This window comes from Doryrhamphus excisus, chromosome 11, assembly GCF_030265055.1.
Source record: "Doryrhamphus excisus isolate RoL2022-K1 chromosome 11, RoL_Dexc_1.0, whole genome shotgun sequence".
Classification (NCBI taxonomy): domain Eukaryota; kingdom Metazoa; phylum Chordata; class Actinopteri; order Syngnathiformes; family Syngnathidae; genus Doryrhamphus; species Doryrhamphus excisus.
Window position 1 is genome coordinate 20,500,998 of NC_080476.1, and position 22,946 is coordinate 20,523,943.

The following is a 22,946-nucleotide window of genomic DNA, read 5'->3' on the forward strand; positions in this document are numbered from 1 at the left end:
TTTTCTCTCCCGTTTATACATGTCCTCGGCAAACCGCGAAGCCATTAATGTTACCCGATTGTAGCCGATAAACTAATGACGGTAATTTCCGGGGGAAACTGGCAGTTGACAGGACAGGTATGGTTTTACCGGGCATACACAGCTTTGCCCGACCCAATATGGCGGTGACTATGCCATAAAGCGGTACTGTTAATGCGCATGCGTAATACAAATCAGGGCGGGCCAGTCTTTGTGGAAGGGGGTGTTAGCGGAGTATCTTGTCAAACTAACAAGTGTTTTGAGTCACTGTGCCGCTTTTAGTCTGTGAGCTTTCCACTTTTTCAAGTGACTTCAGTTTCGACTCGTAGTTGTACGTTTTTTTTCTACAAATATAAGACGACCAACCTGGACTATGAGTGTTGGAATACCTGTAACACTTTCCCCGCACGACGTCGTGTGATTTTGGCCTCTATTTATTTATTTTTGCTCGTATGTTGGAATTTGGCTGCTGTGGTCGACATGAAATTGGATTGTGGAAAATAGACGTATTGCCTGGAGTCACTTTAACCTGCATACCGGTAAATGTTTCTTTTATATCTTTGAAGCATAATGTAAACGTCAGGTTTTTTTTTTATTATTATCAGGACTGACCTTACTTCCTGCTTCCTGTGACTTCAACCTCTTGTTGATACGATCTTGATGATGATGTGCACACAGCAGGTTCACGTCAAGGACCTGTTGTACTTTTTAATAACTCTTAGTGGCTTTCATAACACCAGAATATTTGTGTTTGACAGGTTTAAACCTGTCTTGACATTTTCATATCCTTACTGATCATATGATTGACGTAAAGTACTGTACTTTAGTGATTGAGTTTGGTGTAGAACAGCGACGGCAAGCCAGCAGTAAGTAATGTGTCTATTTGATAGTCATTAGATTTTGGATCACTGTTTGCAATAAAACCGACTTGTCATTTTTAGGTTGGATTTAGCTCCAGAACCCTCACGCAATTATAAAATGTATAGGGACTGCAGGGGCGTCCCATTGCACAAAAGAATTCACCAAAACAAATGAACCGAAATGGAAATGGAAGTGTTTTTACAAGAATGGAGAAAAAAGAAAAAAGTAATAAAAAATAAGCGGCGCATGTAGACAAGAGATTGGAATATTCCTTTCCATGTATACACTGTTTTCAGAAAGATTCCATTCGGAAAGACAAAAACTCCTCATGTAAACGTGGCTACTTTCTACCACCAAGTCCTTCTCTGAATAACAGAAGAAAAACAATACAAAGACTTTCTGACTGAATCCTATTGAGATGCTGTGGCATGCCCTTAAAAAGGCGCTTTATACTGAAAAGCCTGACAATTATGCGCTGCAAGTTATCACAAACACTTGATTGCAGTTGTTTGCTGCTAAGGGTGGCCCAATCAGTTATTAGCTTTAGGGGGCAATCACTTTTTCACACAGGTGGATTGTTTGTGTCTGCATTTTGTTTGTTGATCTGAAACATATTCATACTGATTATACGCCTTTTTACCTACGTACGGATATCACAAAAGTGAGATGCAGTTTTTTTTTAATATGTATAAAACGTCTTAGCACGTGTTGGTTTCCGTAATTTACAAAAATGACAAAACAAAACAGTTTGTTGAGTGAAAAGCAGTCCTGTTATCTTCTCTTCCTGTTTCTCTACATTCTCGTGTGTGTTCAGTCATGATGTTATTCCAAGTGCATCCCGTCCTACGTGTTCACGTCGGGATGGTCACAGAGTCTAGACAAGGATACAATCATTGCTCCGATGCAACCAAAAACCTCTAGTGTTCAGGACGTCATGTTTGTGTGTGACGACCATTCGCTTGGTCTTGCGTGTTTCCTTCATAGCTGCTTTCAGTTCACATTTGTCAGCAGAAAAGGGCGTGGCACTCTCAAATGTCGGCATTCCTGTCCTGTCTTGCTCCATGTCGTCTGCAATGTGAAGTTGAAACAACTTGCGACTCGGACAAAAGGTTCAATGCAACTTTTTTATACGTTGCACTTCATTTTGGATTCTGGTCCTTGGATTCCTGATTCAGTAAGGGTCAGGGTCAGGGTCAGGGTTAGGATTAGGGTTAGGGCAGGGGTGGGCAAACTTTTTGACTCGCGGGCCGCATTGATTTAACAAAACGGGGGGGCAGACTATATATTTTACACGTAACAGTCCACCTGGTATTATTGTATCTGTAAAAGTGTCATGCAATCTGCTATTATTATTTATTATTTTATATTTATATTTAAATATTTTTTATTTAAATATTTTTTATTTAAATATTTTTATTTAAATATTTTATATTTAAATATTTTATATTTAAATATTTTTATTTAAATATTTTTATTTAAATATTTTATATTTAAAAATTTTATATTTAAATATTTTATATTTAAAAATTTTATATTTAAAAATTTTATATTTAAATATTTTTATTTAAATATTTTTATTTAAATATTTTATATTTAATTTTTTTATATTTAAATATTTTAAAATTTATTATTATTATTATTATTATTATTATTATTATCATCATTATGCTTGTGTCCCTTTTTTCAGGAGCACTTTGTAAACAACAGACCACATCAAATAACAAAATTGATAAAACCATCAAAAGGTTGGCTCAAGCCATGATGCCAGTTCGTATGTTGAGTTTAAATTAAATACTTTGGAAAGAACGGACGGGCCGTATTCAAACACTTGGCGGGCCGGATGTGGCCCCCGGGCCGTAGTTTGCCCACCCCTGGGTTAGGGTCAGGGTTAGGGTTAGGGCCTCACACCACCACCATTTTGAAGTTGACCAACTTGTTGTGTACTTTGATATTGCTGTTGTTTTTAAATAGATCAAATGGTCATCCAGAGTAGGGCTGGGAGATTCATTTTATTATTAAAGTAACCAAAACCGACTAGAGCTACTCATTTTAAAATACAGCAAGGCCTGCTAGGTAGCTTGTGGCACTCTGTCTCCTGACATTTTGCCATGTTTGACGCATTTTTGCTTGATTGCTAAATATGTCGAGGAAGTCATCAGGGATGTAAACATGCTCTTGATATCCAATGTTTTATTGTTCATAGCTCATATTGTTGCTGGACGAGCCTCGGTCTGTGTCGTCAGCACGTGTAAATAACAGTTTAAGTCAGGGGTCTCAAACACGTGGCCCGCAGGACACTAGTTTGAGGCCCCCGCCTTGATATGAAAGTTTAAAGTTTGATATGGATGCTGTATGGTATCATGTACCCAGAAAAAATGATTACGTTTGATTCATGTTCATGTTAAAGGTTAAATAACTGTTAATAGTTATCCTCCCTATCCGTGTGGAAGTGGTAAGTTTTTGGCTATTTAAGTTGAAAGGAAATAACTTGAAGGCTACCGTTTAGGTGGCTAGCTCTCTAGTTTGCGAGTTAGCATGTGTCTCAAGACCCTGCAGTTGCGCAATATGTTGTAAATAAAAAGAGTATAAATGTGACTATAGTCGTGTTTTGTCATGTCTACAGGGCTCTAATAATGCTTTGTTCATTTTCATCTGAAAAAAATCATTTGTCTACCCACCAACTATATGTGCTTTCTTAAGTTTTTATTATTTGCCATTTTATTATTATTATTATATTTATTTATTACTGATTGATTCTTGGTTTGTTTATTTATTTTTTATCTTATTTTGTGCAGAAAAATACAAAGTAAGATATTTGAGAACAGTGAAATGTTTTATCAGAGCTTTTATTGTAGAATAATAATTTTTTCCACAAAGTGAATTCAGACAAAACCATAGCCAAATATGCATGTGAAGTGGTTTCATTAAAAATACTAATAATCAACTAATATTAATAAATAATCATTATGTGAAACTTTGGCATCATTTAACAACATATAAAACATCAGAAAAGTGAAAAAAAAACATAATAGGTCCATTTAAATGGTATGTTTTAATGGTTCAATTACTAATAAAATATTTTTCTTCAATCACTCTTGGTTATATTGGATTGTTAAAAATTAATTCAAAGTTTTTTTGTGTCACCATACATATATTAGTATTATTATTATTTAGTAGTATTATTATTAGTATCATAATACCTCCATATTAGTGAGTTACTGTTTATTTATTGCCAACTTCTTCCAACTTCAGACACGGTAGCCTGTTAGCTTCAACTGAGCCCCCAGGGGTCTGTTCCGCCCCCCTTCCCTCCTGCATGCAGGCATGAGTGCGATACAGCGCAAATCAAGTCTATATCGATACCAATGATATGGTTGGTTTTGATATCAGACTTAAATATTGATATTTAAAAAATATATATAATATATAATAAATATATATATAAAAATATTGTGTGTTGCAGTGAAATGCGTCCAAGCGGAAACACCGGTTAGGCTGAACTAATGTTCTGCACTACAAAGCTGGTTTGTTTACATTTTTCCCCAGCCATGGGGGTGGTCGCTGGGGTGGCCACGGCCACTCCTGGCTATGCTATGCTATGCTATGCTAATATATATAAAAATATTGTGTGTTGCAGTGAAATGCGTCCAAGCGGAAACACCGGTTAGGCTGAACTAATGTTCTGCACTACAAAGCTGGTTTGTTTACATTTTTCCCCAGCCATGGGGGTGGTCGCTGGGGTGGCCACGGCCACTCCTGGCTATGCTATGCTATGCTATGCTAATATATATAAAAATATTGTGTGTTGCAGTGAAATGCGTCCAAGCGGAAACACCGGTTAGGCTGAACTAATGTTCTGCACTACAAAGCTGGTTTGTTTACATTTTTCCCCAGCCATGGGGGTGGTCGCTGGGGTGGCCACGGCCACTCCTGGCTATGCTATGCTATGCTATGCTAATATATATAAAAACATTGTGTGTTGCAGTGAAATGCGTCCAAGCGGAAACACCGGTTAGGCTGAACTAATGTTCTGCACTACAAAGCTGGTTTGTTTACATTTTTCCCCAGCCATGGGGGTGGTCGCTGGGGTGGCCACGGCCACTCCTGGCTATGCTATGCTATGCTATGCTATGCTATGCTATGCTATGCTATGCTATGCTATGCTATGCTATGCTACGCCACTAGGCGGGGTGTGGTGATGTTCGCGATGTGTTCATCGGTCGGGTGGCGGGTGTGCTCCTTTAAGAAGATTGGATTGTGACCCACATAGTAGTTGTTTATTTATGCTGTGTTGTGTTTTTGTTTTGCTGCACCGTGAGCAAGAACGTCGTTCTGTTTGATGACCACCTAAATATCGACAACAATAAGCCATATTTTTGAACCACAATGTAGCCTGTGAGTCAAAAACTTATGCAATGTACTTGTGTCAATGCAATACAATGTCAGCACTAAATACGGTAAATACTAAAGTGTCAACATTGGTTCCTCCTGGTGTGCCTTCATCCTGTGAGCACCACAATGCATACCGCCACCTACTCTGTGGAGCTGTAACTAGCGTTGTATTTACGGCGGCAAATACACCACAAATACATAATTTTTAATAAAGATTGTCCTAATTCCTGTATTATGAATCTGATTGCTGCTTTAGGTTTGTGTGCTGGTTCCCATTTGTAGACCCAGCGGACCTACGAGGGCGAACCATCACAACATGGCAAAGGTAAAACACACATACACAGCGAGATATGTCTTGATATGATATGAAATGATATGAAAAAGCTGGAAAATGTTGACGTTGATCTCCATAGACTCCTTGGTCCAAAGGCACGGAGTGTGTGGCCAGATTCAACTTCAAAGGCTCGTTGGAGCACCACCTCCCTTTCAGCCAAGGAGATGTGTTGACTATCGTTGCAGCCACGGAGGTCAGGAATGTTCTTTTGCTTTTTAAAGCTGGGAACGCTGCTCCTTTCTTCTCACGTTTATTCATTCTCATTGAAGGATCCACATTGGTATCTCGCCACAAACGTGGCAGGACGGGAAGGAACCATTCCCGCCAGTCGTGTGCAGAAATATGAGCGTGTGGAATCTGATGGCAAGCTGAATCTGATGCCGTGAGTTGAATGTCTGGCGTATGAATCCACTCAGGGATCACATTTTGTGGCCCTAATCCAGGGGTGGGCAAACTACGGCCCGGGGGCCACATCCGACATTTTCATGGTTTGGCGGTTTTATCAATTTCGTTATTTGATGCGATCTGTTGTTTACAAAGTGAAAAAAGGGACACAAGCACATAATAATAATAATAATAATATTAAATAATACATTTATTCTTATTATTATAAATTTATAACGCACTTTACATCAAATAAATGATCTGAAAGTGCACATATAGCAGATTGCATAACACTTTTACAGATACAATAATTTCATTATTTGATGCGGTCTGTTGTTTACAAAGTGCTCCTGAAAAAAGGGACACAGGCACATAATAATAAAATGCATTTTAAATGCATTTTGCAGATGGCCAGTTTGTTTTTGTTTGTTCACAAAATATGAGTTTTGGATACCAAAAGGAAAAACGACTATCTTCAATGTGTTTGTGTTGAAATAAGCCATAAAAATAAATGTTACGAAAATTTGTGTCACCCAAAACGCATCTTTATTTATACGTCCTAATAACTAAATTAGAAAGGTACGGAATAAGACGATTAGTTCTGAACTGCGTCAAAGGCTACTTCGCTGACAGAAGCAATACGTACAGCGGAGTACCCCAGGGGTCAATACTGGGACCAAAATTGTTCAACTTGTACATCCAATACTCCAATACTAGCATACTGGCATTGGATGCTCATATCACCGAGTACTTCCGTACGGGACTAAATTAAATTAAATTAAATTAATTTAGGCGGCACGGCGGTCTAGTGGTTAGCGCGCAGAACTCACAGCTAGGAGACCAGGGTTCAATTGCACCCTCGGGCATCTCTGTGTGGAGTTTGCATGTTCTCCCCGTGCATGCGTGGGTTTTCTCCGGGTACTCCGGTTTCCTCCCACATTCCAAAAACATGCTAGGTTAATTAGCCACTCCAAATTGTCCATAGGTATGAATGTGAGTGTGAATGGTTGTTTGTCTATATGTGCCCTGTGATTGGCTGGCCACCAGTCCAGGGTGTACCCAGCCTCTCGCCCGAAGACAGCTGGGATAGGCTCCAGCAACCCCCGTGACCCTCGTGAGGAAAAGCAGTAGAAAATAATTTAATTTAATTTAATTTAATTTAATTTAATTTAATTTAATTTAATTTAATTTAATTTAATTTAATTTAATTTAATTTAATTTAATTTAATTTAATTTAATTTAATTTAAAAAAACTATATTAGGAAAGCAGGAAGTGAACAAATGTAACAGTTACTGATTGTAAAGCTGTTATATATCACTATATTGACACGTACTATGGTACCCATTATGGCATTGGATGCTCATATCACCTCCTACTTCAATATGTGACAAAAAATAAATAAAATACAAAATACAAAAAAAAAATTTAAACCTGTACCTCAACAAAAACTGTCCTTTGACAGTGGAAGAGTTCAACTTTTTAAAAATGAACTATTCATAGATTCAAATTAATTGTAAGCTATAATAGTGGAAGAGCATGGTGCATCATGGGAATCGATCTGATAGCTTCACCCCATGGCAGCATAATATACCTTCATGTAGACAACGACACGGGTGAAAGATTATGGTTGCTCTGTGCTTCTTCTTGCAGGTGGTTTCACGGCAAAATAACACGGTCCCAAGCTCAGCACTTGCTCTGCCCCCCAGAGATGGGCCTCTTCCTGGTGAGGGAGAGCACCAACCACCCAGGAGACTACACGCTGTGTTTGAGCACCAATGACAAAGTGGAGCACTACCACATCAAGTACTTCCATGGCAAGCTCACCATCGATGAAGACGTCTACTTTGACAACCTCATCCAGCTGGTTGAGGTACGCCCTACATACATACGCCCTTTATGTATAATTTCATGTTTTTTGGTGTTTGCTTCATTTAGCCATTTATGTACTGTACAATATGTACAACTGGCTTAAATAGGCTTTTTAGTGTTGACTTATTCATGAATATATTTAGGAAAAACCATGATGGAGGAAAGCCCGAAATAAGGGTGTTCGGGCAGCGTCGTTCAAGTGAATGGGACTTTCCTTTACGGCAGGGGGTGCCCAAACTTTTTCCTACCACTGTGCTAGAAAATGAAAGGACTTTCATATTTTGTAAACCAATATGTGCATATGCCAGAAGTTATATTTTGTTTGTTTGTCTTTTTCTGGATTTCGGAGACATTACATTCACTTTATATTCTGGATATATTTATATTCAGAGTACTTTATATTCCGGATACCCTACCAATTATACGAATACAGTGCCACCAACTCGCTTGGTGGAGGTTGTGTACCAAAAATATGCATATTAGCACTCAATAAAGTCATCAAATCTTACCTTTATACATTCCCACATAGTATCAGCAGCAGTATAGCATAGTAGTCATCTGTGCATTGGGGAACACAGTGTAGATGGTGCATTCAAAGACTGTCGGAAAAATCACCGCTCGCATTAAACATTCAAAAACTGGGGAATTTCTAACAGTATTGTAAGAAAATATTATTTACTATAAAATAATTATTCATATCTACCGGGGGTGCGGCCATCGATCGGCCACCGATCAGTATCGGTGAAAAAGCACTGGCCAACCTATTCATTCATTCATTTTCTACCGCTTTTTCCTCACGAGGGTCGCGGGGGGTGCTGGAGCCTATCCCAGCTGTCTTCGGGCGAGAGGCGGGGTACACCCTGGACTGGTCGCCAGCCAATCACAGGGCACATATAGACAAACAACCATTCACACTCACATTCATACCTATGGACAATTTGGAGTGGCTAATTAACCTAGCATGTTTTTGGAATGTGGGAGTACCCGGAGAAAACCCACGCATGCACGGGGAGAACATGCAAACTCCACACAGAGATGCCCGAGGGTGGAATTGAACCCTGGTCTCCTAGCTGTGAGGTCTGTGCGCTAACCCCTAGACCACCGTGCCGCCCTGGCCAACCTATTACTATGCTCATTTTCGTCCCTTTGTATTGTGTCCTGGACTCCTATAGAACACACGATAACCCGCACAGAAAGCTTTCTGGAACTTCCAGAATGTGCACCTATTCCAGACGTATTTTCTTGGCTTTCCAAAACAGTCTGTGTTTTGTGTTTTGTGTTTTGTGTGTTTTCCACCCATGGCCGGCCTCCAGCCATGTTGATTGGCCACGCTTCCGAGCCCTCCTGAGGACTTCCGAACTACTGCCAAAACCCAAAATCGGGAATTGATCCACAGTGATGGGCGAATCGATACAAATATCGATCCCAACTGATCCCCGCTGTGAATCCTTTCCGGATGCACTGTATATATTTTCAATGTTCTCTTCACAGCACTACAAGAACAAAGCTGATGGTCTGTGCACCATTCTAAACAAGCCAAAGTTGAAGCAAGAGACCGTAGCAGTCCAAGATGAGTTTTTGAGAGGTGGGTTTACTTGAATACGGTGTTCCCTTGTTACATCACAGATACGCTGTTTGGCGCATTTTTTTTGAGTGTGCATTGTGTTCTGCTGCTGGTGGTGTATTAGAACAATATATCGGTGCTCTGTCGTCGTGTACGTTATTGTATTGACTCCTGCTAGCAGTAGAGCGTGTCGTATACTCATGTGAGAGTTGAAGACGTGTGCAGCTGCACATGTACGAGCATGTTAGGAACCCACATGCTAAATATACAGCCACAACTGTCCCGATTGGTTGTAGACCATTGTATCGATCTCCTTCGTGACGTTTCCTGTTGTGGTCAACTGTGTGAGCTGCTTGGTAACCGCCGGTAGAATAGAAGGTGCAGGAGCTAACCGGCGAAATGAATCTTCAGTTCAAGGAGTAGGACGATGGCAGGAGCAGTATGTTTTAACGAGGATACAAAAACACTACAGCTGACGGCGCCAGGACGAGGCACAGTCAGAGGCGTTAATGTGTGAGTCAATCCATCCGTTCTTGTGTCCTTGTTGGTTGATCATTAAAATTGAAATGAAGGTTTGAACTTTGAGAGTGTTTAAACCAGAGAAAAAAATATGAATGTCTGTCTGAGAAAAGTGTATTGTGAGGAGTTTTACAGCCTTAAAACATATCTAAAAATTGTAAACAAATAAAGTTGGCTACTTCGCAGGCTATTTTTTTGATATCCCCTGCGATAAACGAGGGAACACTGTAATTGAATGAACATTTGAGTTATTTCCAGACGGAAGGATTGGACCTTGTGGTTGCGTCACGTCTCCTGTCTTAAATTCACCTACAGGTGGCTGGGTGATGAACAGAAAGCATCTCAAATTACAAAAGGTCATTGGAAGAGGAGAGTTTGGAGGTGAGTAACGTCTGGCTTGATGTTCATTATGAGCGCCTTGGAGAGGAACATGTATTTTGGTCAGCAATACATGGCTGCTACACCAGCACTCGATTGGCTGAGTGCATTGTTTATTGTTTCTGCTTGTGATCTTTGCAGAAGTAATGTTGGCTGACTACAAAGGGATCAAAGTAGCTGTGAAGTGCATTAAAAATGATGCCACCGCACAGGCCTTTATTGCAGAGGCTTCTGTCATGATGTAAGTTCAATAATATGCAAATGCTGAGAGAAACTGGCTCACGAGCTGATCTCGTTGTGTCTTCAAGCACTCAAAACGCAGAAGAAAGTACTCATTCGCTACCAAACACACGTTTTTATACTTTTTTTTTTATTCATCATTTAGTTTTTTTAGTAGTGCTCTTGCTTACCTGGTATGGTAACTTGCCTGGTATGTTTATTCTGGCGCCAACAAGATCAGTCCGTACAGAACCCAACCAAAGCAGGCAGCCAAACACCCGCTTGCATTCCACAGAAAGTCAGATTTTCTTGAACTCATTACAAAGATGCAGATTTTGCCCATACTGGTATTAAAAAATATTCTAGCATTGCGAAAGGGACCCAACAACAAAGAGACTGCAGACTCCAGAGCTGCGGGTTGCCGACCCCTGGGCTTTATAAACATGGAGCCTACCAAAAGGAAGATTAGATTCCTGTCATTAATCAGAAAAAAAAAACATTTGTTTCTACTTTTTAGGTAGGTTTCAGCAAAATGTCATTTCTCAACAAAAAAAAAAAAGCAGGGCCACACGGTGGACGAATGATTGGCATGTTGGCCACACAGTCAGGAGATGGGCAAGATCTGGGTTTGAATCTCCACTTTGCATGTCGGTTTCCTCCCACATTCCAAAAACATGCTAGGTTAATTAGCCACTCCAAATTGTCCATAGGTATGAATGTGAGTGTGAATGGTTGTTTGTCTATATGTGCCCTGTGATTGGCTGGCCACCAGTCCAGGGTGGACCCCGCCTCTCGCCGGAAGTCAGCTGGGATAGGCAAATATTTTGCTAAACAACTAAACAATTATACCCCAAGATGAATAACACAAAAAGGGTTTTTTTTTTACATCAAAATAACAATTTTATTAACAACTAGAAAATTCCCGCAGAAATTTTGATGGGCTTGCTACCTGTGCTGTGAACCTCGGGCCCGGTGTGCAAACGGTTACCATGCTAGCACCTAGCAAGAACACCTCAAGTACCGAAAAGGTAGATGCAGTCCCATCGTGTCCCCACATCATGCCATGTGTCTATTTGCATTTAGACATTAGTAAATTAGCTTAAATGCTAGCATGCTAACGGCTACCAAGCTAGCACCTAGCAAGACAGCCTCAGGTCACGAAAAGTTTGGGGCAGTCCCATAGTGTCCCCACATCATGCCACGTGTGTATTTGCCTTTAGACATGAGTAAATTAGCTTAAATGCTAACAGTCATCATGCTAGCACCTAGCAAGAGGGCCTCAAGTTTAGAAAGTGCCAAGGTTGTCCTATAACTTCCCTACATCATGCCATGTGTGTATTTGCCTTTAGACATGAGTAAATTAGTTTAAATGCTAACATGCTAGCAATTAGCATTTAGCCACAGAGAGAGCTGAGAAGTTTATCTAAAAAATGAGCAATAAATCATGGCCGTGTGGCTGAGGTACAAGGCTGTGAAAAGTCTGTAAATTCTCGTTTTCTCTGGAATGTGGCTGTTCTAAAAATAGAACAGTTGTACCTAATCTAGTGGACCATTTTTGAATGTTTTGGTTTATAGCGTCGCCATAGTTACACAAAACATTCAAAAAAATAAATACCGCTGTAGTCTCGAGCCTCACGATTCCGGCGGTGTAACATGTGTGGGGGTCCTTTTTGCGTTTTTGGCCGCATTACGCGCGCAAAAATGGGAAGATTAAGATATAACTAGAAAATTCCCGCGGAAATTTTGATGGACTGGCCACCTGTGCTGTGAACCTCAGGCCCGGTGCGCCAACGGCTACCGCGGTAGCACCTAGCAAGAAAGCCTCAAGTACGGAAAAGGTTGATGCAGTCCCATAGTGTCCCCACATCATGCCAAGTGTGTATTTGCCTTTAAACTTGAGTAAATTAGCTAAAATGCTAACATGATAACAGCTACCGTGCTAACACGTAGCAAAACAGCCTCAGGTCCTGAAAAGTTTGGGGCAGTCCTAAAGTGTCCCCACATCATGCCATGTGTGTATTTTCCTTTAGACATGAGTAAATTAGGTAAAATGCTAACATGCTAACAGTCATCTTGCTAGCACCTAGCAAGAGGGCCTCAAGTTTAGAAAGTACCAAGGTTGTCCTATAACCTCCCCACATCATGAGATGTGCTTAGTAGCCTTTAGGCATGAGTAAATTAGCTTAAATGCTAACATGCTAACAGTTATCATGCTAGCACCTAGCAAGAGAGCCTCAAGTTTAAAAAGTGCCAAGGTTGTCCTATAACCTCCCGACATCATGCCATGTGTGTATTTGCCTTTAGACATGAGTAAATTAGCTTAAATGCTAACATGCTAACGGCTACCATGCTAGCACCTAGCAAGAGAGCCTCAAGTTTAGAAAGTGCCAAGGTTGTCCTATAACCTCCCTACATCATGCCATGTGTGTATTTGCCTTTAAATGTGAGTAAATTACCTTAAATGCTAACATGCTAACAGTCATTATGCTAGCACCTAGCAAGAGAGCCTCAAGTTTAGAAAGTGCCAAGGATGTCCTATAACGTCCCCGCATCATGCATGTGTGTATTTGCCTTGAAACATGAGCAAAGTAGCTTAAATGCTAACATGCTAACAGTCATCATGCTAGCACCTAGCAAGAGAGAAAGTGCCAAGGTTGTCCTATAACCTCCCGACACCATGCCATATGTGTATTTGCCTGAAGACATGAGTAAATTAGCTTAAATGCTAACATGCTAACGGCTACCATGCTAGCACCTAGCAAGAGAGCATCAAGTTGAGAAAGTGCCAAGGTTGTCCTATAACCTCCCTACATCATGCCATGTGTGTATTTGCCTTTAGACATGAGTAAATTAGCTTAAATGCTAACATGCTAACGGCTAACATGCTAGCACCTAGCAAGACAGCCTCAAGTTTAGAAACTACCAAGGTTGTCCTATAACCTCCCCACATCATGTCATGTGTGTATTTGCCTTTAAACGTGAGTAAATTAGCTCAAATGCTAACATGCTAACAATCATTATGCTAGCACCTAGCAAGAGAGCCTCAAGTTTATAAAGTGCCAAGGTTGTCCTATAACCTCCCTACACCATGCCATATGTGTATTTGCCTGAAGACATGAGTAAATTAGCTCAAATGCTAACATGCTAACGGCTACCATGCTAGCACCTAGCAAGAGAGCCTCAAGTTTAGAAAGTGCCAAGGTTGTCCTATAACCTCCCTACATCATGCCATGTGTGTATTTGCCTTTAAACGTGAGTAAATTAGCTTAAATGCTAACATGCTAACGGGTCCATGCTAGCACCTAGCAAGAGAGCCTCAAGTTTAGAAACTGCCAAGGTTGTCCTAGAACCTCCCTGCATCATGCCATGGGTGTATTTGCCTTTAAACATGAGTAAATTAGCTTAAATGCTAACATGCTAACATGCTAGCAATTAGCATTTAGCCACAGAGAGAGTTCAGAAGTTTATCTAAAAAATGAGCCATCAATCACGTTTCTACGTGGCCGTATGGCTGAGCTACAAGGCTGTGAAAAGTCTGTAAATTCTCGTTTTCTCTGGAATGCGGCTGTTCTAAAAATAGAATGGTGTACCTAATCTAGTGGCCGATTTTTTTTTCTATCGCGAATAGCGTCGCCATGGTTACACGAAACGTTCCAAAAAATAAATACCGCTGTAGTCCCGAGCGTCACGATTCCGACGGTGTAACATGTGTGGGGGTCCTTCTTGCGGTTTTGGCCGCATTACGCGCACAAAAAGTGGAAGATTAAGATATAAGAATAACTAGAAAATTCCCGCGGAAATTTTGATGGACTGGCCACCTGTGCTGTGAACCTCGGGCCCGGTGGGCCAACGGCTATCGCGGTAGCACCTAGCAAGAAAGCCTCAAGTGCGGAAAAAGTTGATGCAGTCCCATAGTGTCCCCACATCATTCCAAGTGTGTAATTGCCTTTAAACTTGAGTAAATTAGCTTAAGTGCTAACATGCTAACAATCATTATGCTAGCACCTAGCAAGAGAGCCTCAAGTTTAGAAAGTGCCAAGGTTGTCCTATAACCTCCCTACATCATGCCATGTGTGTATTTGCCTTTAAACGTGAGTAAATTAGCTTAAATGCTAACATGCTAACAGTTATCATGCTAGCACCTAGGAAGAGAGCCTCAAGTATAGAAAGTGCCAAGGTTGTCCTATAACCTCCCTACATCATGCCATGTGTGTATTTGCCTTTAGACATGAGTAATTTAGCTTAAATGCTAACATGCTAGCACCTAGCAAGACAGCCTTAAGTTTAGAAACTGCCAAGGATGTCCTATGACGTCCCTGCATCATGCATGTGTGTATTTGCCTTTAAACGTGAGCAAATTAGCTTAAATGCTAACATGCTAACAGTCATCATGCTAGCACCTAGCAAGAAAGTCCCAAGTTTAGAAAGTGCCAAAGTTGTCCTATCACCTCCCTACATCATGCCATGTGTGTATTTGCCTTTAAACGTGAGTAAATTAGCTTAAATGCTAACATGCTAACAATCTTTATGCTAGCACCTAGCAAGAGAGCCTCAAGTTTAGAAAGTGCCAAGTTTGTCCTATAACCTCCCTACATCATGCCATATGTGTATTTGCCTTTAGACATGAGTAAATTAGCTTAAATGCTAACATGCTAACGGCTAACATGCTAGCACCTAGCATGACAGCCTCAAGTTTAGAAACTGCCATGGATGTCCTATGACGTCCCTGCATCATGCATGTGTGTATTTGCCTTTAAACATGAGCAAATTAGCTTAAATGCTAACATGCTAACAGTCATCATGCTAGCACCTAGCAAGAGAGCCTCAAGTTTAGAAAGTGCCAAGGTTGTCCTATAACCTCCCTACATCATGCCATGTGTGTATTTGCCTTTAGACGTGAGTAAATTAGCTTAAATGCTAACATGCTAACGGCTAACATGCTAGCACTTAGCAAGACAGCCTCAAGTTTAGAAACTACCAAGGTTGTCCTATAACCTAACCACATCATGTCATGTGTGTATTTGCCTTTAAACGTGAGTAAATTAGCTCAAATGCTAACATGCTAACAATCATTATGCTAGCACCTAGCAAGAGAGCCTCAAGTTTAGAAAGTGCCAAGGTTGTCCTATAACCTCCCTACATCATGCCATGTGTGCAATTGCCTTTAAACGTGAGAAAATTAGCTTAAATGCTAACATGCTAACGGGTCCATGCTAGCACCTAGCAAGAGAGCCTCAAGTTTAGAAACTGCCAAGGTTGTCCTAGAACCTCCCTGCATCATGCCATGGGTGTATTTGCCTTTAAACATGAGTAAATTAGCTTAAATGCTAACATGCTAACATGCTAACAATTAGCATTTAGCCACAGAGAGAGTTCAGAAGTTTATCTAAAAAATGAGCCATCAACCACGTTTCTACGTGGCCGTATGGCTGAGCTACAAGGCTGTGAAATGTCTGTAAATTCTCGTTTTCTCTGGAATGCGGCTGTTCTAAAAATAGAATTCTGTACCTAATCAACTGGCCCATTTTTGAACGTTTCGGTTAATAGCGTCGCCATGGTTACACAAAACGTTCCAAAAAATAAATACCGCTGTAGTCCCGAGCGTCACGATTCCGACGGTGTAACATGTGTGAGGGTCCTTCTTGCGGTTTTGGCCGCATTACGCGCGCAAAAAAGGGAAGATTAAGATATAATAATAACTAGAAAATTCCCGCGGAAATTTTGATGGACTGGCCACCTGTGCTGTGAACCTCGGGCCCGGTGGGCCAACGGCTACCGCGGGAGCACCTAGCAAGAAAGCCTCAAGTACGGAAAAAGTTGATGCAGTCCCATAGTGTCCCCACATCATGCCAAGTGTGTAATTGCCTTTAAACTTGAGTAAATTAGCTTAAATGCTAACATGCTAACAATCATTATGCTAGCACCTAGCAAGAGAGCCTCAAGTTTAGAAAGTGCCAAGGTTGTCCTATACCCTCCCTACATCATGCCATGTGTGTATTTGCCTTTAAACGTGAGTAAATTGGGTTAAATGCTAACATGCTAACAGTTATCATGCTAGCACCTAGCAAGAGAGCCTCAAGTTTAGAAAGTGCCAAGGTTGTCCTATAACCTCCCTACATCATGCCATGTGTGTATTTGCCTTTAGACATGAGTAAATTAGCTTTAATGCTAACATGCTAACAATCATTATGCTAGCACCTAGCAAGAGAGACTCAAGTTTAGAAAGTGCCAAGGTTGTCCTATAACCTCCCTACACCATGCCATATGTGTATTTGCCTGAAGACATGAGTAAATTAGCTTAAATGCTAACATGCTAACGGCTACCATGCTAGCACCTAGCAAGAGGGTTTCAAGTTTAGAAAGTGCCAAGGTTGTCCTATAACCTCCCTATATCATGCCATGTGTGTATTTGCCTTTAAATGTGAGTAAATTAGCTTAAATGCTAACATGCTAACGGCTACCATGCTAGCACCTAGCAAGAGGGCCTGAAGTTTAGAAACTGCCAAGGTTGTCCTATAACCTCCCCACATCATGCATGTGTGTATTTGCCTTTAAACGTGAGTAAATTGGCTTATATGCTAACACGCTAACAGTCATTATGCTAGCACCTAGCAAGAGAGCCTCAAGTTTAGAAAGTGCCAAGGTTGTCCTATAACCTCCCTATATCATGCCATGTGTGTATTTGCCTTTAAACGTGAGTAAATTAGCTTAAATGCTAACACGCTAACAGTCATTATGCTAGCACCTAGCAAGACAGCCTCAAGTTTAGAAACTGCCAAGGATGTCCTATAACGTCCCTGCATCATGCATGTGTGTATTTGCCTTTAAACATGAGCAAATTAGCTTAAATGCTAACATGCTAACAGTCATCATGCTAGCACCTAGCAAGAGAGTCCCAAGTTTAGAAAGTGCCAAGGTTGTCCTATAACATCCCTACATCATGCCATGTGTGTATTTGCCTTTAGACATGAGTAAATTAGCTTAAATGCTAACATGCTAACGGCTAACATGCTAGCACCTAGCAAGAGAGCCTCAAGTTTAGAAACTGCCAAGGTTGTCCTATAACCTCCCTATATCATGCCATGTGTGTATATGCCTTTAAACGTGAGTAAATTAGCTTAGATGCTAACATGCTAACAGTTATCATGCTAGCACCTAGCAAGAGAGTCTCAAGTTTAGAAAGCACCAAGGTTGTCCTATAACCTCCCTACACCATGCCATGTGTGTATTTGCCTGAAGACATGAGTAAATTAGCTTAAATGATAACATGCTAACGGCTACCATGCTCGCACCTAGCAAGAAAGCATCAAGTTGAGAAAGTGCCAAGGTTGTCCTATAACCTCCCTACATCATGCCATATGTGTATTTGCCTGAAGACATGAGTAAATTAGCTTAAATGCTAACATGCTAATGGCTACCATGCTAGCACCTAGCAAGAGAGCATCAAGTTGAGAAAGTGCCAAGGTTGTCCTATAACCTCCCTACATCATGCCATGTGTGTATTTGCCTTTAGACATGAGTAAATTAGCTTAGATGCTAACATGCTAACGGCTACCATGTTAGCACCTAGCAAGAGGGTTTCAAGTTTAGAAAGTGCCAAGGTTGTCCTATAACCTCCCTATATCATGCCATGTGTGTATTTGCCTTTAAACGTGAGTAAATTAGCTTAAATGCTAACATGCTAACAGTTATCATGCTAGCACCTAGCAAGAGAGCCTCAAGTTTAGAAAGTGCCAAGGTTGTCCTATAACCTCCCTACATCATGCCATGTGTGTATTTGCCTTTAGACATGAGTAAATTAGCTTAAATGCTAACATGCTAACGGCTAACATGCTAGCACCTAGCAAGAGAGCCTCAAGTTTAGAAACTGCCAAGGTTGTCCTATGACCTCCCTGCATCATGCCATGTGTGTATTTGCCTGTAGTCATGAGTAAATTAGCTTCAATGCTAACATGCTAACATGCTAGCAATTAGCATTTAGCCACAGAGAGAGTTCAGAAGTTTATCTAAAAAATGAGCCATCAATCACGTTTCTACGTGGCCGTATGGCTGAGCTACAAGGCTGTGAAAAGTCTGTAAATTTTCGTTTCTTTCACTGGCATGAGCTGTTCTAAAAATAGAACTGGGGTGTCCCTAATATAGTGGCCGATATTTTTTTCTATCGCGAATACCGTCGCCATGGTTACACGAAACGTTCCAAAAAATAAATACCGCTGTAGTCCCGAGCGTCACGATTCCGGCGGTGTACCATGTGTGGGGGTCCTTCATGTGGTTTCGGCCGCATTACGCGCGCAAAAAGTGGAAGATTAAGATATAAGAATAAAAATAATTATAACTAAACAGCAATAACAATATGGGCTGGCTCAGTAGCCAGCCCATAGACTGCTACTTGCAGTAGCAGTCTATGGGCTGGCTACTGAGCCAGTCCATAATAAAAATTGGTAAACACCACAAGGAATAACAATATGGGCTGGCTCAGTAGCCAGCCCATAGACTGCTACTGCAAGTAGCAGTCTATGGGCTGGCTACTGGGCCAGTCCATAATAATAGCTAAACACCACAAGGAATAACAATATGGGCTTGCTCATATTGCAAGCCCATAATAACTTTCCCTCTTTTGCACACTACACCACTCCATGTTCTTCCAAGTCCTCCTTGCTGTGTAAACTCTCGGGGTGCAACGATACACAAAATTCACATTTGTGTAACAGAGTGGTACTTTTTTGATACATACAAATTACCATGCCTTTTTTACTTAGAATTGTATTGAAACTACCAACAATTTTCAGCGTTAAAGTCCAGTTCTGCTGCACACACTTAGCACCATATAAGCAGCATGTAATAATAAGAATGTAAAAATCAATGTTCCGGATGGCAATCCAAGAGTAAATATTTAAGTATGTAAATAAATATTACAAAGAGTGAAAGAACTTGACGTTCAAGTGGGGAAGTATTTACTTGGCGGACCGCTTAATCACGGTACAAAATCATTATGAACACCAGTGCTTCTCAAATATTGGGACAGACCCCGCTGGAGGTGGTCTGGTGGTCTGGGGGAGCTTTTAATGGTGGCGCAGACCTGCCAACATGTACACATTTATCTTACTCATAGATGATGACGTGCAGGTTCAGCATTTTTTATCATCTGTGTAAACAAAGTAAGAGTGCCATAAGGATATATTACCGATGCAGTTGGGGTTGCATGGGTGACTACATCTTCCTTCATCGTTAATGGTAAAGCACAGGCATTACAGTTTGTTGACGATTTAGTAGCAATGTGTGCAGAGGCTGACATCCCATTAGAAAAGTTTGTTGCCAATAATCTCCGGTTTGGTACTTATAATTGAATAATTATTCATTTGAATGAATATCGTTTGAACATTTGAACAATAGAAAAACCACATGATTTATTCTCAAAGGAAACTGTGTCACCATAACTTGGTGAAGCTGCATGGAGTGATCACAGAGGATGACGGCAGTTTATTCATCATCACTGAATTCATGACAAAGGTGGGTGTCTGACCTTCTCATCGACAACCTCACGACTTGACTTACACGTTTGTGTGTGTGTGTGTGTGTGTGTGTGTGTTTGCAGGGCACCTTAGTGGACTACCTACGTTCTAGAGGGCGGACTGTACTCGGTGAAGTTGCTCTCCTTAATTTTTCACTGTGAGTAGTTACAAACAGTATCACGGTTCATCAAAAATATATTCATGAATAAATGATGTTGTTTTGTGGTGCAATATTTGTCAAAAAAAAAATGCATATTTAAGTAAATGTTACATATTTTTTGCAAATTAAGCATTTTCAAGCATAGAAATGTCAAATACAAAAATAAGGAATTCAGAAAACGCATTCAAGGATGTTTTGAAGATATGTTGTATTCTACACTGGTCATTTGGTTTAATGTAATGTCGGGTGAGACACACAAGCACCAGACTTGATTGTCGGTACGACAGGCTTTTTTTTTTTTTTTTTTTTTTACAGTTTTGAATCACACAATAGGCCCAACAATCCATGACACGGGCTGCTGTCGCGGCCACAACCCACATCAAGCTGAAACTCATCTCTCAACCCCCAACTTCCTGTCCGCCGCCCACTGACTTCCTTTAGCACCGGAACATATTTACTGCAACACACACAAGATTTATGTCTTTTTTGTTTTTTCTTTTGCTATGTCTACTCTACTTGAGGATTTGTTAAAGGTGACTATAGGGGTGTTATTTCATGTCTTGAGGTTTCTAATAATGTTAAAAAAAAACCTATTTAAAGGAATCCTACTTAACGTAAGCAATTAACATTGATAAATAACTGCATTACTGTATATTCCTCTCATGTAGCTAAAGTGAATATTGTGATACATATGATTCATGACCATGACCGCCACCTAGCTGAGTCGTTTTCTCCTCCCGTGCAGAAATGTGTGTGACGCCATGGTGTATTTGGAGGCCAATCATTTCGTCCACCGCGATCTTGCAGCCCGAAATGTTCTTTTGTCAGAGGACCATGTGGCTAAAGTCAGTGACTTTGGTTTGACCAAGAAGGCGTCTTCCGTTCAGGATGCTGACAAGCTGCCTGTGAAGTGGACGTCACCAGAGGCCCTCAGAGAAAAGGTGCTGCCTTGGGTGACCTTTTTTTTGCCAACAATTGTTGAAAAGATTATAAATGGCTTTTTTTTCTCTTTCTATCAAAAGAAATTCTCCACCAAATCAGATGTTTGGAGTTACGGTGTTTTACTTTGGGAGATTTACTCTTTTGGTCGAATGCCTTACCCCAAAGTTGTAAGTATGCCCAATTTAAGGACTCCTTTTCCTGAATTTAAAGACTCCTTTTTTGTGTTGTCTAATTTGTCTAATTTGAAATGAGAATTATTTCCTGATTTTTAACTGATTAATACAAAAAAGGTCATAAGAATTAATTCTGATTCAGATGGTGATGATGCCACCTAAATAAAAAAAATAATATCGATTTCAGCGACACTGGCCCTGTATTTACTTGTTATTCGTTTGATATCAAATCGTGCGGTATCGCACACCACTAGCAAGCACGAGTCTGTTAGGACCAGGCTATGAGAAACCTCACAACGCATGAGAAACGTAGGAGGTCGTTACTCAATATAGTCTCATCGTCGATGGAAGGCTAAAATCACTACACAGCAACCTAACCCTCAAAAGGTAGCTAAGAGTCATACAAGACAAGTACTATTCAAGTTTAAAATAAACAACTATTTAAACTTGTTTGTCCTAATGCAGTTTATTGGCCAAATCCCATCAATAAAGATACAAGACTGACGCTTTGATGCTACTGGGGAAGGCGATGCTTTCAAGGGGGGGGGCTATTATGCTCATTTTCATTCCGGCTGGTTTTCCTGGGATTCCCAAAATAGTCTGTTTCAGGTTATTCCACCCATGGCCCGCCTCCAGGCACTGCCGCTTTGCTGTGATTGGTCACACTCCCAAGCGCTCCCAAAGACTTCCGGTCCAGCTGCCGAACCCCACTTTTTGGCGGCACAGGAGTTGATAATAAATGAATAAACCCTTTTGAGAGTGGTTAGCATCGACTGGGAGCTCAGGAGCTACTGGCTGGAGACCCCTGACCCACCGTGTGTAAACTCAAACAGTAGTAACGTAGGTCCGCGTTTACTGCGTCCAGGCAATCTTTGCACCCCATCATACTGGAATGAGGTCATTTCATGTTTTTTGCGGGACTACCCATGTTTAAAAACTCGGGTAGACACACTGGTTGTGGTGGAAAAAGGCTATTTTCCACTCCAGACATTGGGGGGGCTGCATGCACACTCCACACTCCCTGTATGCACACTCTATAATGCTACACAGACAAGCACCTTTTGTCCATGACTTGCACTAAATAAACACTGTTAGAATACTGGTAATAATTGAAATAATTGCTACTTACAACTTGCTATCGAAGAAACATATCCTCGGAGCCATCGCTAACACCGTAAACAGTCAACTGGGGGGGGGGGGGGGGCAGGCCTATAGTGTATCTGGGCATGCCTCTGTAAGGAGGCCCGGCTCGCATTGAAGTCTTAAAGATTTGACCAAATATACTCATTCATTGGTCCAGGCCAATGGATTCTCAGGGCTTTGACTCAATCGTTGCTGGACTGCTGGGCTCTTAGAAGACATTGATTGGTCCATTCTCAAGGACCAGACAGGACAGCTGTTGTCAGATTCAACTGCATTGGTTCATGCTCACAGACGAGATAGGGCAGCTCCAGTTTGACTAGAATTCATCAGATTGTGTTGAAAGACTAGATAGGACAGCTGTCATCTCACTAGACTTTACTGGTTTGTGGTGAAAGACTAGATAGGACAGCTCTCATCTCACTAGACTTTACTGGTTCATGCTGAAAGACTAGATAGGACAGCTCTCATCTCACTAGA

The 22,946-nt window shown here is 40.9% G+C and overlaps 1 protein-coding gene across 2 annotated transcripts in view; it reads left to right on the forward strand.

The window, feature by feature from the left end:
- LOC131137953 (tyrosine-protein kinase CSK-like) overlaps positions 1-22,946 on the forward strand; it is a 50,031-nt gene that overhangs the window by 22,973 nt on the left and 4,112 nt on the right. Inside the window, exons 1-12 of one of the 2 annotated variants that reach the window (XM_058086439.1) lie at positions 227-557; positions 5,528-5,596; positions 5,685-5,798; positions 5,875-5,987; positions 7,641-7,860; positions 9,351-9,444; positions 10,258-10,323; positions 10,462-10,561; positions 19,959-20,049; positions 20,135-20,208; positions 20,957-21,152; positions 21,234-21,320. In XM_058086439.1, coding sequence (XP_057942422.1) covers positions 471-557; positions 5,528-5,596; positions 5,685-5,798; positions 5,875-5,987; positions 7,641-7,860; positions 9,351-9,444; positions 10,258-10,323; positions 10,462-10,561; positions 19,959-20,049; positions 20,135-20,208; positions 20,957-21,152; positions 21,234-21,320 — 1,311 coding nt within the window. In that variant the 5' untranslated portion in view covers positions 227-470. Of the gene's footprint in view, positions 1-226; positions 558-5,527; positions 5,597-5,684; positions 5,799-5,874; positions 5,988-7,640; positions 7,861-9,350; positions 9,445-10,257; positions 10,324-10,461; positions 10,562-19,958; positions 20,050-20,134; positions 20,209-20,956; positions 21,153-21,233; positions 21,321-22,946 lie in introns of those variants that run through there. The other variant, XM_058086440.1, reaches the window with a different exon arrangement.